At 41.3% G+C, this 15435-nt stretch overlaps 1 protein-coding gene across 1 annotated transcript in view; it reads left to right on the top strand.

Moving 5' to 3' along the window:
- The window catches only part of LOC121232920 (small conductance calcium-activated potassium channel protein 2-like), a 28736-nt gene extending 13627 nt beyond the window's left edge, over positions 1 to 15109 (top strand). Inside the window, 1 exon segment of the mRNA XM_041121417.1 lies at positions 13497 to 15109. Within this exon segment, the coding sequence (XP_040977351.1) occupies positions 13497 to 13527 (31 nt within the window). The 3' untranslated portion in view covers positions 13528 to 15109.
- The last annotated feature ends 326 nt before the right edge of the window (positions 15110 to 15435 follow it).

The following is a 15435-nucleotide window of genomic DNA, read 5'->3' as shown; positions in this document are numbered from 1 at the left end:
AAACAGAGGTGCTAAGTGAGACCCTTTGAGCTCTCCTGGACCGTGGCGGGCTGTGGCCAGCATCTGCCTCTGAGTGGGACGCCTCTCAGAGCTCGCAGACTTTCCTGTTTGCAAGGTTGAAGGTTTGTCACCGAAAGCCGACACGATCGGGGCTGATACTCTCAGCTCCTTGAGGCTCAACCCTTCGCCCATTGAGAAAGATGCCGAAGCATTTGAAGTGAATCTTTTCACTGGCCTCGAGGGGAATTTTTAACAGGTATACCTCTTTTACTCTCTTTTAATCTCTTATATGTATATCTCTTAGTGTCTTTGTGCATGTGTGTGTACTAACCTGAATAGTCTATAGCAGTATATTATAAGTTATTACTTTCAATTTTATACTTAAATTACTGTCGTGAACTTTATTCAACTGTGAATGAATCTCAGGCTGCTATTATAATCCCTTTAGATATAAAACCATTGTCCAAGTCTGGGGCTAGGAGTTGACCCGCTGCGCCTAGAATCCGACGGGAGTTTAGAAAGCAAGGGGGTCTTCTCTAACCTCGTGACTCAAGGGGAGGGTCTCCCCTACTTTTCCACATTCCCGATCTTTGCACAAAGCACAAGAAAAGTCAAATTAGAACTAATTTCTTTGTAATATGGGTGTTGTGGGGGTTTTCTCCCCCCCCCCCCCATTACATTGTCGGTCTCTATATACATAAGTTTAGTCTGATTCTAACTTAATTTTCCTGAGTGCATTTCATCCGTGTACTAAGTAATAGTGAACCTTGCCAATGAATTCTGTGAAGTCGCACGTTTATACCAATTTCTATTAAATCATTTTTCTATTGCTAATACAATCAGAGGTGATTCTTTAAGTGATCCGAACCCCTCTGTCACGGCCCGGGCTGGACAGAGCAGGGAGTCGTGTTTAACTCGAAACTCCCTCGGGCTAAATTAAGGTGGAATGACACCAAAGGATCAGTTAAAGATTTTATTCATGACAGAAGCAAACCTGAACTGGGGAGGCGTGGTAGGAGGTGGCAGGGTTTCTCACACCAGGAATTGCATAAGACTACTTCTGTAAACCGTGTAACACAGGGTAACCATATACGTCAATTCAGGGAACAAGGAGATCCCTCCCGTTGAGTCACGAGGTTCAGAGCAGACCCCCTTGCTTTCTAGACTCCTCCTCAGAGAAGGGCCCAGGGGGCGGCTGGATCCACTCTTAGTCCCAGACTTGGTCAACGGGTTTATGTCTTAAAGGGATGAGGTGTAGGGATTGTGGAAAAGGGAAGAGAGAGAGAAGAAGACAGAGAGAGAAAAAAGAAGAGAGAAAGATTTCACCGGTCCCTGGGTCCAGCATGGGTCCAGTCAGCCGAGGGGTCCAGTTCCAGTGGGCTTGTGCACCTGGGGGCTTCAGTTTTGTGTCCTTTTATCATCCTTGCCCCTCCTTTGGGCGGGCACCCGAACTGGTCAGGCTAATGAGCAGTTTGTGAGCCTTTGGGCTTGGGGGTCGTTTGTGGAGTAACTTCTCCTTCCCTGCAGGACGTGGCCATTGTTTGATCTTTGTATCAGAACAGCTTATCAGAACAGGGAGCTGCGCACCCTCCAGCACGCCCTCCCCCTCCTGTTGCTGATGTCTGAGCTGGTGGGCCTTTTCACCTTGGTTCCTTGCTGTGCAGGGTTTGTCTTTTAAGCAGAACTTGCCCCACCACCAATGTTTGGAGACATTAACTCTTCAGTCTCTCACACGCTACCAAAAGCCTTGCAATGTAAATGCAATACAAGAAGTAACAAAGTGTTAGAAGGAACGATGTTTTGCCTTCTAAATTCATTGCAAGTGACAAGGTTGCTCTCTCATTTTGGCCCAAAATACAGGAATTCCAATGTTCTGACACTAGTATTTCCAGAAAGGTTCAATTTTATTTTCTGCACTGAAATCCAGACATCTTTTAGAACTTTGTTTATACTAGTATAACAGTGATGTTATACCAGTACAGAGCTCGTAGGTTGATCAATCAAAAAAATTCCTGAATTAGAAAATAGAACATGAATTTACTTGTAGTTATTTTCCTATAAAACAGGGGGTTTATCTCGGTGATATCAATATTTGTTTTTAAAGCCTTGTTCTGTATTAAATAAAATCCATTGATAAAATTCCTATGGGTTTCCACAAGTGGTCCACTGAATCCAAGTATGTTCATTGAAAACTGAATCTATTGCTGCAACATAAATTGGACAAACTATTTCAGATCACTTAAGTTGTGAGCTTTTGGGTCAGGGGCTATCTTTGTTCTCTGTTGCGCGCTGCTTAGCACAGTGGTATCAGAGAATAGCACTTCCATATGATATGTTGCAGTGCTAATAAATGTAATATTTTTTGGGGGGCGGGGGGGAAGCTGAACGCTTCTGAAAGCTCTGATGTTCAGATGAAGATTAATGCTTGCGTGTGCTGATACAGCAGTTTAAGGCTAACTATTCAGTTTCGATTGATGCTGAGTGTGCTGACAGCTTGTGCCGAGAACCCTGCCCAGGCAGGAGTAATGCCCAAACTCAGCATTGTTTTTCTCCTTGGAAATGTGCTGCCTGAAGTGGAGAAGGCTGAGGTGAGAGTCTGTAGTCTTAATTCACTCGCAGAGGGGAACACATCTGCCAGGTGGTGACCAATTTAGTAGCGTCAATCAATTTTACTCCTTTTAGATCTGTACTAGCACTATGCACAATGCTATGCCGTGAACATATATCAGGTTGAGTTGGAACAGATACCGAAAGCCGGTCAAAGAAACTCTCTAAGACTCGTTTTGGAGTTTTAGAAAGCAGGCATTCTTTATTGCAGCGCTGGATGCACGGGGGATAGTTCCACCTAGCGTGCATACCACAGCTTTAGCACAAACAGGTTATATAGAATAACTAATTGCATATTAATCAGATTAGTATACACATACATAAAAATGATTGTAACTGATTATCATAGTACTGCCTACATCCGATCACGCGCAATGAAGGATCCATTTGAGTCGAGGGGCTGCTTTTGCGACCACCGACCCATTTGAAGTTCTTGTTGGCTGTCCTTGAAGTCTTTATTCTTGTCCTTGTCCTTTGATCTTGAAGCTTAACGCAGCTTCAATCACGTGTGGTCAGTTTCAACATTGTTCTCATCTAGCGTACAGGAACATCTAGTCATAGGAGCCAAGAACTGCCAAACTTAGGAGTAACTACCTCTACTAGTTAATTGCTTGGCTATACTTTTGTCTATTGTTTCAATCATAGTGTTAGTATAAGATTTCTAATAATTATTTACCAAATCTCACTTTTACAGTCACCTAGCAGCAAACCAGTTTCCACGGCTGGTACAAAGTATTAAAACCATCAAAATATTTAGACATGCCATACAGAATGTATGGAAATATGCTATCAATTCCCTCCTTTCTGTTTGAGGCTACTAATTCTTTTAGTAGTCTCACTTGAACATAGATTGTGTCGCAGCTCGTTTAAGACAGCTAAAAGCGACACAGATTATAACAATGATGATACTACTTCTCTTGCTTTGTTGGTGCGACAAGGGAAAGCCTCAGGCTACCCAGTAAAGGTATCAACTAGAACTAGGATATATCAATATCCCTCTTTCTGAAGCAATTCTGTAAAATCAATTTGCCAATATTTTCCTGGAGAATTTCCTTGCTTAGTAATTCCAAAAATGATTTTTTTATTGGTTTTGGGATTATTGCGTATACAAATTTCACATCTGCTTGTAATTATTCGAATAATCTTTGTCATATCTCCACTCAAAATACACTTTTGTAAATGCTTAACAAGGTTTTCTGTTCCCCAATGTACTTTGTTATGTTCAGCCCGGGCAATTTCTCTCTTTATTGCGGGTGGGACTCTTATTTAACCTGTTGGTGTTACGGCCCGTCCTGTTTCATTTTTGTTAGCCTGCAATTTAATAATTAATTCTTCATCTTTTTCATTATAATTTGGAGCTTCTTTAGGTAAATTTACGCTTTTCTCTGGAACTAGTGCTAGGATGCCTTTTTCTGCAGCCTCTTTAGCAGCTCTATCAGCCAATCGGTTACCTGTTTCAAGGACAGTCCTACCTGACTGATGTGCTTTACAGTGCATTATCGTGACTGCTGTTGGCTTTTGAATGGCTTCTAACAATTTCAGTATTTGTTCTGCATGCTGAATGGTGATTCCTTGTGCAGATAACAGTCCTCTTTCTTTCCATATTACTCCATGTGCATGTACTACTCCAAAAGCATACTTTGAGTCTGTCCAAATGTTGACTCGCTTTCCTTGACTTAGTTCCAGTGCTCGAGTAAGAGCTATCAATTCAGCCTTTTGGGCAGATACATTTGAAGGCAAAGCTCGTGATTCAATTACCTTCTCAGTAGTGGTTACCGCATATCCTGATAAACGTTTCCCTTCACGGATGAAACTGCTTCCATCGGTATATAGTTTCCAATCTGTTTCTTCCAGTGGCGCATCTCGGAGATCCGGTTGGCTGGAGTAGACCTCTTCAATTGTCTGCAGGCGGTCATGTTCCAGTTCTCCTTCAACTTGATCAGTTGTTAAAAACACAGCAGGGTTAACGATAGTAGTAGTTTTAAGTAAACATCATCTTGCTCCAGCAATACCTCTTGGTATTTCAGCATTCTACTAGGGGATAACCAATGCCCCCCTTTCTGTTCGAGCACAGTGATTACCATGTGGGGAACATACACTGTAATTCTTTGTCCTAGGGTGAACTTGCGAGCTTCTTGGATCAATAGCACAGTTGCAGCGACGGCTCTCAGACAACCAGGCCATCCCAGACTCACATTGTCTAATTGTTTGAGAAGTAGGCCACAGCTCGCCGACTTGGTCCCAGATATTGGGCCAGGACACCCAGAGCTATACCTTTTCTTTCATGAGTAAAGAGTTCAAATGTCTTTGTGAGATCTGGCAGGCCTGGGGCTGGCGCCTCCATTAGAACCCGTTTCAGTTCTTTGAAAGCAGCTTTCCCAGCATCAGTCCAATCTATAAATCCATTGTTTGAGGTTTTGAGCTGCTCGTTTAAAGGTTGGACCAGCAAGCCATAATTTGCAATCCACAGGCGACACCACCCAACCATTCCCAGAAATGCTCGCAATTCTTTTAGATTCTTAGGTTCAGGGAGACGACAAATTGCCTCCTTCCTCTGAGTTCCTAATTGTCTCTGTCCTTTCAGGATTTCAAAACCCAAATAAGTTACTTCTCTCTGGGTTATTTGGGCTTTTTTCTTTTGACACTCGATATCCACCGATTCCCAAAAAGTTCAAAAGGCTAATAGTTAACTTTGTGCATTGTTCTTCTGTCTCAGCTGCAATTAACAGATCATCCACATATTGCAACAAGATTCCTTGATTATTTTCTTTCTTCCAAATCTCTAATTCTCGTGCCAATTGATTTCCAAAAATGGTAGGGCTGCTCTTAAAGCCTTGAGGCAAGACTGTCCATGTATATTGTGTTTTTCTCCCAGTCTCAGGATTTTCCCATTCAAAAGCAAAAAGCTCTTGACTGTTGGGATCCAAGGGAATACAGAAAAAGGCATCTTTTAAGTCTAACGCTGTGAGCCATTCTTGTTTCTCTGTTAGGGTTGTTAACAAAGTATAAGGATTTGCTACTACCCGGGTGAATATCTTGTATTTATCGCTCTGAGGTCTTGAACTAACCTGTAATCTTTTCCATTAGCCTTTTTAACAGGCAAGGTTGGGGTGTTATATTTGGATTCACATTCTATTAACAATTTGTACTTTAGAAATTTTGTATTATTGGTACTAACCCTTTCCGACTTTCCAGTTTTAGGGGGTATTGTTTAATTCTTACCGGACTCGATCCTGGCTTTAAATCAATCCTCACAGGCTCTGCTCTTTTGGATTTACCAGGAACTTCCCCAGCCCAGACGACTGGAATTACAGCATTATTTACTTCGACTGGTATGATCCTCTGCTTTCGGTAGCCGTCCTGTAACAACAAAGCCACTGCTTCGATATGTTTAGTTTCTGGAATTTAAAATTTTAATCTCACCATTTTTAAATTTAATTTCTGCTCCCAATTTCTCAAGTAGGTCTAGGTCTCTCCCTAACAGGGGTTTAGGAGAATTTGGCAAATACAGAAACTGATGAGTGACCCATTGCTTTCCTAATTTCATTGCCAAAGGTTTAAAGAAGGGTCTAGCCTCTCGTTCACCTGTCGCACCAACAACACTAATTTCTTCAGAACTTAACTCCCCCTCTAAGGTGTTTAGAACTGAAAAGGTGGCTCCAGTGTCAACTAAAAATTCAATTTTCTGTTCTCCCAGGTTAGCTGTAACCAGAGGTTCTGCTGGGAGACTCCCCTCCGGTCCCCGTCAGATACTTTCACTCAACTTTCCCAAGAAAGGGGGAACTTGCTGAGATTGTGCGGTCGAGATTGGGATCACTTGTGACCTTGCAGGTCTCAGGGGACATTCCCCTTTCCAGTGTTGTCCTTGTTTACAGTATGCACACTGATTCGGTCCCAGGGGCTGGTTTAATCCCACTGGTGCCCCCAATCCAGTTCCTCTCCCTCGTCCCATGCCAGCTCCTACTTCCAGAGCAGCTACTAACCTTGCATTCATTTTACTCTGTAATTCATCTCTATTTCTATATGCCACCCAAGCAACTTCTAATAATTTTCCCCAATCTCGAGAATCTGCTCCTTGTAATTTTTGTAATTTCCTTCTGATACCATCAGAGGATTGTCCTATAAATAAAGGAGCCAATTGAGCTTTTCCTTCTTCAGACTCAGGATCCATATTAGTATATTTCCTAGCATCTTTCCAATCAGGATCCTGAGTCTGAATCATTGTTTCAAAAGCGTGGGCTGTTTGATCAGGGTTTTCTTGATAGCTCCCAGCTGCTACTTTCCAATTATTTAAATCCACAACAGAAAAGGGTACTTTAATAGTTGCCACACCCTCAGTCCCAAGCGCCTGACAAAGAGGAGCTTGAATAACTTTGCTCTGTTTAGCTCTTGTTCACCCTGCAACAGGACTATTCATGGGCTCTCTTTCATCGCTATTTCTGGGAGCAGTTCTAGGTGGGGCCCTTTGAGATCCAGTTATCATTTCAGTATCATCCTCTCGTTCTCGCTCGTATAACTTTAAACATCTTTGCCCAATACTACATGCAGAACAACACCTTTTGAGCTTATTGTCACCTTTTTGTTTTTTTCCAAAGATAGCAATAAAAGGATCGCTGGGTGGCATATTAATTCCACAATCCTTTTGCCACTCAGGATGATTCTTTAAGGTAAAGAACAAATCACAACACATAACTTCATCCCATTTCTGCTCACGTCTCAAAAATAACATAAGTTGTAACATGGTGTTATAATTTAGTGTCCCATTCACAGGCCACTTTTCCCCTTCATCAAGCTTATACAGAGGCCACCAATGATTACAGTATTTAATCAAATCTTCTCTCTGCATGTTACCACCCGGGACACCCCCCCAGCTGTTTCCAGTGCTTCAAAATACACCCCAGAGGTGACCTTTTTGGGAGTTCACTTGATTGTCCTGTTCCCATTATCAATACTTTCAATATACAAAATTCAAAAAATCGGAAAGTCAAATATCAGAGCCTAAGTCAAAATACCAAACAGAATCAATCAGAGATCCAAGGTCATATCCAAAATCAATAGTCAAATCCCAAAGCCTTAATCAAAGTACCGAGACCAAACCAAATGGGTATCTCCGCCTTCAACCAGCGAGATGAATACCCTTTACCAGAGAAGTACTTCTACCAGAATACCAGATTTTTAAGGATCCTTTTATATTTCTTCCTTGCTGACTTCTCTTAGTCAGGCTTACAGGTAAGAGTACCAGACCAGAATACCAGAGCCAGGTTAATCAAAAGAATGCCTTTGAATAAAATCTTACCAGTGGCCTTGGCTTGTGAGCCCGGGGAATGGGGATCAAGGGTCTCCCCGAGAAATCTTGGTGGCGGGTGGAGGCCCTGCGATCCCATGTTCATCGAGTCTCAGAAGCCTCGTCCCATCTGGGTTGCCAAAACGTTACCGAAAAGCCGGTCGAAGAAACTCTCTAAGGCTCATTTTGGAGTTTTAGAAAGCAGGCATTCTTTATCGCAGCGCTGGATGCACGGGGTTAGTTCTAATAATTATTTACCAAATCTCACTTTTACAGTCACCTAGCAGCAAACCAGTTTCCACGGCTGGTACAAAATATTAAAACCATCAAAATATTTAGACATACCATACAGAATGTATGGAAATATGCTATCAGAACGGGCTGGCACTAAGCAGGTGTCTCTGCGCTATGCGCTCATTTATGGGATGTGTGTGGCCAATGTGGGACAAAGTGCATAAGCATGTCTTCTGATGCCAAGCTGAGACAGCGAAAGAGAACAGTCCCTGACCACTGGGAAGAAGGATAAAAAAAATATCTCTTAGGCCCCAGAGTGCCAGCTACCTGATTAGGATGACAGCAGGAACAGGAATAGATGATGTTAGTGTCACAGGGCTATAGCCTGGTTTGGAAGCTGATGCAAACCTGTGGAAGCCAGTGGGCTTTCGTTGGCTTCAAGGCCTTTCACGATGGATGCAAAAGTGGTTGTGTCCACTGTGTAGTCATGCAAATCATGCCAAGTGGTTGGGATGAGCCTTGGATACAAACTTAAGTGTCAGTTGTAAGGAATTGTGTACATGTCTGAAAATATGCTTTGTAATGCTAGGAAATGATTAAGGGACTGGAGCATCTCTCCTATGAGGAAAGGCTGAGAGAGCTGGGACTGTTTAGCCTAGAGGAGAGAAGGCTCGGGGGGAAATCTCATCAATGTATATAAACACCTGAAGGGCGGGTGCAAAGAGGATGGAGCCAGGCTCTTTTCAGTGGTGCCCAGTGACAGGAGAAGAGGCAATGGGCACAGACTGAAACACAGGAGGTTCCATCTGAACATCAGGAAACACTTTTTTTTTTACTGTGAAGGTGACTGAGCACTGGAATAGGTTGCTCAGGGAGGTTGTGGAGTCTCCCTCCTTGGAGATATTCAAAAGCCATCTGTATGTGGTCCTGGGCAACCCGCTCTAGGTGGCCCTGCTTGAGCAGGGAGGTTGGACCAGATGACCACCAGAGGTCCCTTCCAACCTCAACCATTCTGCGATTTTGTGACATTGGGATGGGTGGCAGAAAAAAATCTGCAACCACTGTTACTGACATGTATTGGGTTTATGTGGCAAGGTTGGGGGGGAGGGGGGGGCGGGGGGCTGCAGGGGTGGCTTCTGTGAGAAGACGCCAGAAGCTGCCCCCATGTTGGACAGAGCCAGTTCCAGCCGGCTCCAAGACGGACCTGCCGCTGGCCAAAGCTGAGCCAATCGGCAATGTTGGTAGCGCCTCTGTGATAACATATTTAAGAAAGGGTAAAAACCACTGCACAACAGCAGCTGTGAGAGGGGAGTGAGAATATGTGAGAGAAACAACCCTGCAGGCACCAAGGTCAGTGAAGAAGGAGGGGGGGGGGAGGAGGAGGTAAAAGAGTTAGGAGTAGTGAAGTTGAGCCTGGGAAGAAGGGAGGGGTGGGGGGAAGGTGTTTTTAAGATTTGGTTTTATTTCTCATTATCCTACTCTGTGATTAATTGGTAATAAATTAAATTAATCTTCCCCAAGTTGAGTCTGTTTTGCCCGTGATGGTAACTGCTGAGTGATCTCTCTGTCCTCATCTTGACCTATGAGCTTTTCATCATATTTTCTGGGGGGGAGAGGCAGTGATAGAGCAGCTTGGTGGGCACCTGGTGACCAGCCAAGGTCAACCCACCACAGGTGTGCATGAAGAGCAATTTATAATTGTCTTGGTGTTTTTATCAGAGAGAGGGGGAGAGGTGTCTAACAGTTACTATGAAATAAAACAGCTGTTTGATTTTTTTTTAATTTGTTTTTTAAAGACTTATTTTTTCCATTAATACACTAAATATTTACAAGGAACTTTGACTTGCAGAAGATTACAGAAGGTATTCTGTGAACTGCAGAAGGTGAAAATACCTGTAAAATACATAGTGTATGCTGTCTTTGAAACAATACAACATACTGTAATACATAAACAAGAAATGATAGAATGATTAAAGATGAAGCATTAGGACAGAAGGTTTGCTGGTGTAAGTGTTCAACAGAAGGATTTGATGTGAAAGAGAAGAAAAATATTAGTCCCATTGCAGCTTGATGCTGTTGGAGGGGAGAGGAGGATGTTGGCTGAACACTAGTTTTCCTTGTTTGGGCTTGTTTTCTACTGCTGCCACCTCTCTAGTAGAACTGGCATAAGACATGAGATTTAAAGAGGAGAGCATGGGAGAACACGGAAAGTATCTTGTTTAATAATCAGTCGTGTCGGAAAGTTCAATGGCTTCTCTTCAAATTTAATGTTTGGCTATGGTACATCTCAGGGGGAAGCTTAAATGTGATTATAAAACACTGCACGCCAACTGCTGGGTTTGCCGTGGGGTTATGGTGGTAGAACGTGGAGTTTACACTATTGCAGGTGCTGTTTGGCAAGTGCACCGTCCATTTGCTGTTTCAGGCTTGCTTCTGGTAGTTACCAAGGGATGATGTTAATCTGTGTCCCTTTTCTTTCAGTCAGACACATTCTCTGTTGTTACTGAATAACCTAAATTTATCAGTTGTGTAGTCACTTAGTTTAATTAACTTGACCTGAGAATTATCCAAACTGTTTTCCTTTGTGACCTAAGTGTCAACCAGGGGCTAGGCTGCGTATTTCTGAGTCTCCAGTAGCATACGTGGGAAATGGCATTGCAAATGATTTACATGAAGTAATGGTCTTCTAATAAAAAACAAGTTCTCTCTTACCTGTGTTTCAGAAAGAAGTTACCTGCTGTTCTAATTCCTTGAGTTAAAGGTGATCTCTTATGTTATCCTGTATTTTGAAGAATGCATTAGATAATAGCCTGAAAATCTTCCCACAATCCATAATCGTAGAGATGCAACATTATCTGAAATTGGACAGTGAGATTTCAGATCAAATATTTGTGCCCAAATGTCTTTATTTTTAATCATTCATCTTTTCAGAAAATCATCATACAATTTTAGAAGGTCATTAGTCTGAAGGTGTATCCTTGCCTGTTTAAACTTCGATGTGAAAGTGGAATCTTTTGCAGTTGATTCTTCCCCAGGCATTCAAAACATGATGTTACATTTAGTTAATTTAACACCAAAGAGGCTTTTCAGCTCGGTAATACTTGCAGCATTAATTTTCTTCCTTTTCCAAGCATACCAGCATTTAACAAAAGTTTTGCTTGATAATACTGCATTTAGAGTGGTATTTGCTCTGATGGTTACATCTCCTTGCAAGCAGATGGCATGGATTGCCTTCCCTGTTCTTTGTGTGTTGGGAGGCAGAAGGCCTGCTGATGCAATCAGTGTACCTTCAGTGATGGTATTTCTGAAGGCAAGGTGTGTGATTTTTAGAAAATGAGATCTTGCATAGACAATCAGTCAAGAAGCAGATGCTGTGGCATGATGTTCCGGTGTCCGTTGGAGACACAACGATCTGCACCAGGAACTGCGCAGTAGAGCAGTTCATTTTCATTTTCTTCAGAAGGAAAATAAAAAAAAAATTAGACTCAAAGAATGTTAGTATGGTTTTAATAGGATCAACCCTAATACTTTGCTATCATTCAGGTAACAGGCTATAGTTTTATGGATAGTATAGAACATTGGAGTGAAGGTTTTAGTATACTGACCAGCGTATGCTAGATGAATGCAAATAATTTATAAATTCATAAAAATATAGAAAATTAAAAGTGATAGAGAATCCATCCTATAGATGTCTTGTGACCTTGAACAAAGTCACTTAAGCTCTGTTTCTCTGTTCCATGCATATAATAATATTAATCTTTATTGTCTGGTGTGGTATCCTTATACTGAATAATAAAATGGTTTGAACTTACCCAACTATCACCTGACACTGAGGGGACAGACAGGTTCTTTTAGGGATCCTTGGCAGAATGATGACGGCACTAAGTTGTAGTTACAATTAAAGCTTTATTTTTTTTTTTAAACGGGATTTTATGATTAGCATAGCACAGAATTTATTATCAGAATAGCACAGGCTTTCTACAAGCAGAATCAGTGTAGCACAATTTTATAAGTAGCGTAGCACAGAATTTTATAGCACAGCTTAGCTTATGGTTTCTAATCACCTGGACCCTCTGCAGATTGGGTCAAATCTTAATATTTGGCTTGCCGTGTCAACATAACGATTGTAATCTAGACTCGAGAAGACATAAAAGAATATGAGTCACTTAATCCTCGGAGGAAGCAGACGATGGTGGAGGCATCCCTGGCCACTGGGAGGTCACGGGTCTCACTGTCCAGCAGCAGTTCCGGTCTAAGTTCCCGCTTAAGACTTGTAACTGCTTGATTTTATAGACAGTGCTCTGTGTGCTGCTATGCTTCCCTGTTCTGTGAGCACAAGAAAGAGTGAGCAAGAGAAAGGAAGCTCAAGGTGAGCAAGAGTGATAGCGAGAAAGCGAGAGAGAAATCAAGAGAGCAAGCGAGAGAGAGCATGTGATAGAAAGCAAGCATGAGACAGCAAGTGTGAGAAAGTGAGAAAACGAGGGGGAGCAAGCACAAGAGTAAGCAAGCGAGAGTGTGAAAGCACTAGAAAAAGAGAAAGTGTGAGAGCAAGAAAGTGATAATGAGTGATAATGAGAGCAAGGGTGTGAAACTGAGTGCAAGCACATGCGCAAGAAAGTGAGCACGAGAGCAAGAGTGACTGACAGCAAGAGAAAGGATGAGAGAGAACGTGAGAGTGAGAGAAAAGCAAGAGCAAAATAAAGAGAGAGATTGCCAGAGAGAAGTCATGAGAGAGAAAGGAAGAGAGAAAATGAGAGAGCAAGAGAACTAGCATGAGAGTAAACGTGAGAGCGGCTGTGAGTGGGTGAGGGGGGGAGAGAGAGACACACACAGCATGCAAGAGAGCACGAGAGAAAGAGCAGCACAGAGTTAAGGACAAGGTTTGTGACATAACATTGTCTCTTCTGTCTAATTCCCATGTCATAATGATTTCCAGACTCATGTTCTCCTTACTTTGGGGAGACAGCTTTATTTTAAAAAATATTATGTGAAATATTGTTTCATAGTTTATTTTGTGCTAATTTATATTTGGATTGAAACTATACACTCTTTCACTCTTCCTACTCTTGCAGTACTGCCTCTCTCCCTCTGAGTTTTTTCTCTTTTTCATCATCCTTTCTCCCTACATATTTTGGTGGATTCTCCTTTCTGCTCTCCCACTCTCCACAGAAAAGGAAAGCACTGTGCAAAGCTCTCCATGTTTGTCCTCTCCCTCTTTTCACTCCAGATGAATTTTTTTTATAAGTAACATCAAGCACATGTAAATTTAGACAACTATTTCCTAAAAAAGGATATGTGATCAGTTAATTTACTTTTGTTTTGTTTTCAAGTCAGCTGATTCTGTGTTGGTTTGGGTTTTTTTTCCCCACAGGCTGACAGTCGTCTTTCCTCAGATCTTCTAATGTGGCCTAGATATTTTCTCTGTACATTTTCCTTGATGCCATTCTCTACCACCAAACTAATAAAGCTAAGAATAAGTTAAGAAGGATGCAAAACAGACTGGATTTTGAAACATCAGGTGAATGTTCCCTCCCTCAAGCCATCCCACAAAAATGCACAAGATAAGCAGGTTTAGCACTTCCACTGCTGGAGCAGCAGCACTAAATCTTAACCACTGCCATGAAACCAGACGTTCAGAAGCAGCCAAATACAACAACCAAAGGCAACTTCTGAGGAGAGTCATTGATAATGATCTGTGTGTTCTAGATGGGGAAACTAAGGTGATTGTTGATTGATTTAATTCATCACTGATGCAAAGAAAAATGGCCAAGGAATTGCTTGATAATAATTTTTCAAACACAAGATAATTTTTATGAATCTGTGATGCTTCATAGCTCAGTTAGCTGCATCTCTTAACTTATTCTACACCTCCCAAGCTACTCCCGTGGTTAGAGGCAGATGAAAATGCCTACAAAAGTAGCTCATAAATATTTCTATGCTTAAGTATCATATATATAACAATGATGCTCAGCTTTTACAAGATTAGAAGCGAGTACTTCAGACAACTAGGGACTTCCCCTGCTCTTTTCAAAAAAAGAAAGTTGTCAATATTCTAGTCCTAAAGATACAGCTAGATTTTGCCTGAGAGCCCTTATGATGGAATAAAGAGGGAAGAACAGGAAAACTTCACTGGCAGAATAACTGAGGGAAAAAGCATAATCTGTCTGAGGATTCTCAGGAATTTGGAAAGTTGGTATTAACCTTTGGCTAAAAACTGTGATGCGATACAGACAAAAATCAATTATGCAAACTATCAAATGCGTTCTGAGGATCTATCAGATATGTTTTTGCCACACTATTACAGTGTTCAGTGTAATCATGCATCATGACCCAATTAACAGACCAAAGCACTGCAAACTGCTCATGCAAACTGTCAGTCCCCAAAAAGTGTAATCAATAAAAATCATATTTGCTAACCGCTCAGACTACATGCAAAGAAACATGCACTTTTGTCTGCCAAGCTTTAACTATCTTTAATGGTATTACCATTGTAATAACTCTACTTATCTTTGAATTTTAGATCTGATTTTTCCTACAATAGCTAAACTTACTACTCAGTTACATTTCTGTAACATAGCTCCACTTTAAGATTAGTCTTCCTGTCAAAGATTTTTTTCCTAGTTTTTTTCCTGTTGTTCTCATTGAAGCTCATTTTTGCTATTTTTTTAGTATATATTCCTCTTTAAAATGAACATTAAAAATTCACTTTATTCAGACCAACCTCACAAGCATCCACAATTTCAGAATTTGATCATGTACATTTTCTGTTTCAGATTCTTTGGTAGCATTGAAAGAGCTGGAAACAATAGTGATGTTATCCATTAATAACTCTTTGCTTAGGAAGTATTACCTGCAGTATTGACCTTCATACTACAAAGACCCATTTGATCCATAAAACTTAACATTACTTTGTCATTGACATTAAGGTTGGTGTTTTCGGGTTTTTTTAACTGTGACTTACCAAATGAAAATACACTTTGAAACCCACTTTGATTTTTTTTTCAGACCATAGTTTTGTGCTCTGGATAGCTTTTTCGTCTTTTCAAAAGTAAATTATACAACCTGACATGACCTAACTTTATCTGAAATTAACCTGTTTTTATCAGCTCACATTTCTCCAGGTACTGTGGATTTTGGAAATCTTTTTTATGCAGTTTATGGCCCTTCTGCTCTTTTCTTGTAATTCTTCTTAAAGATTATATTTGCCCACAAAAACCCAAAATTATTTATGCTGCAATCGCTGAACCACTCAGAACCTTCCTCCATCTCCAGACAGTAACATCTGCATTTTGAGCAGTTTAAGAGTAACT

Source organism: Aquila chrysaetos (genome assembly GCF_900496995.4).
Source record: "Aquila chrysaetos chrysaetos chromosome W unlocalized genomic scaffold, bAquChr1.4 W_unloc_2, whole genome shotgun sequence".
Taxonomy (NCBI): Eukaryota; Metazoa; Chordata; class Aves; order Accipitriformes; family Accipitridae; genus Aquila; species Aquila chrysaetos.
Note: the sequence above shows the minus strand (reverse complement) of the source record. Positions and strands in the feature narration are given on the sequence as shown.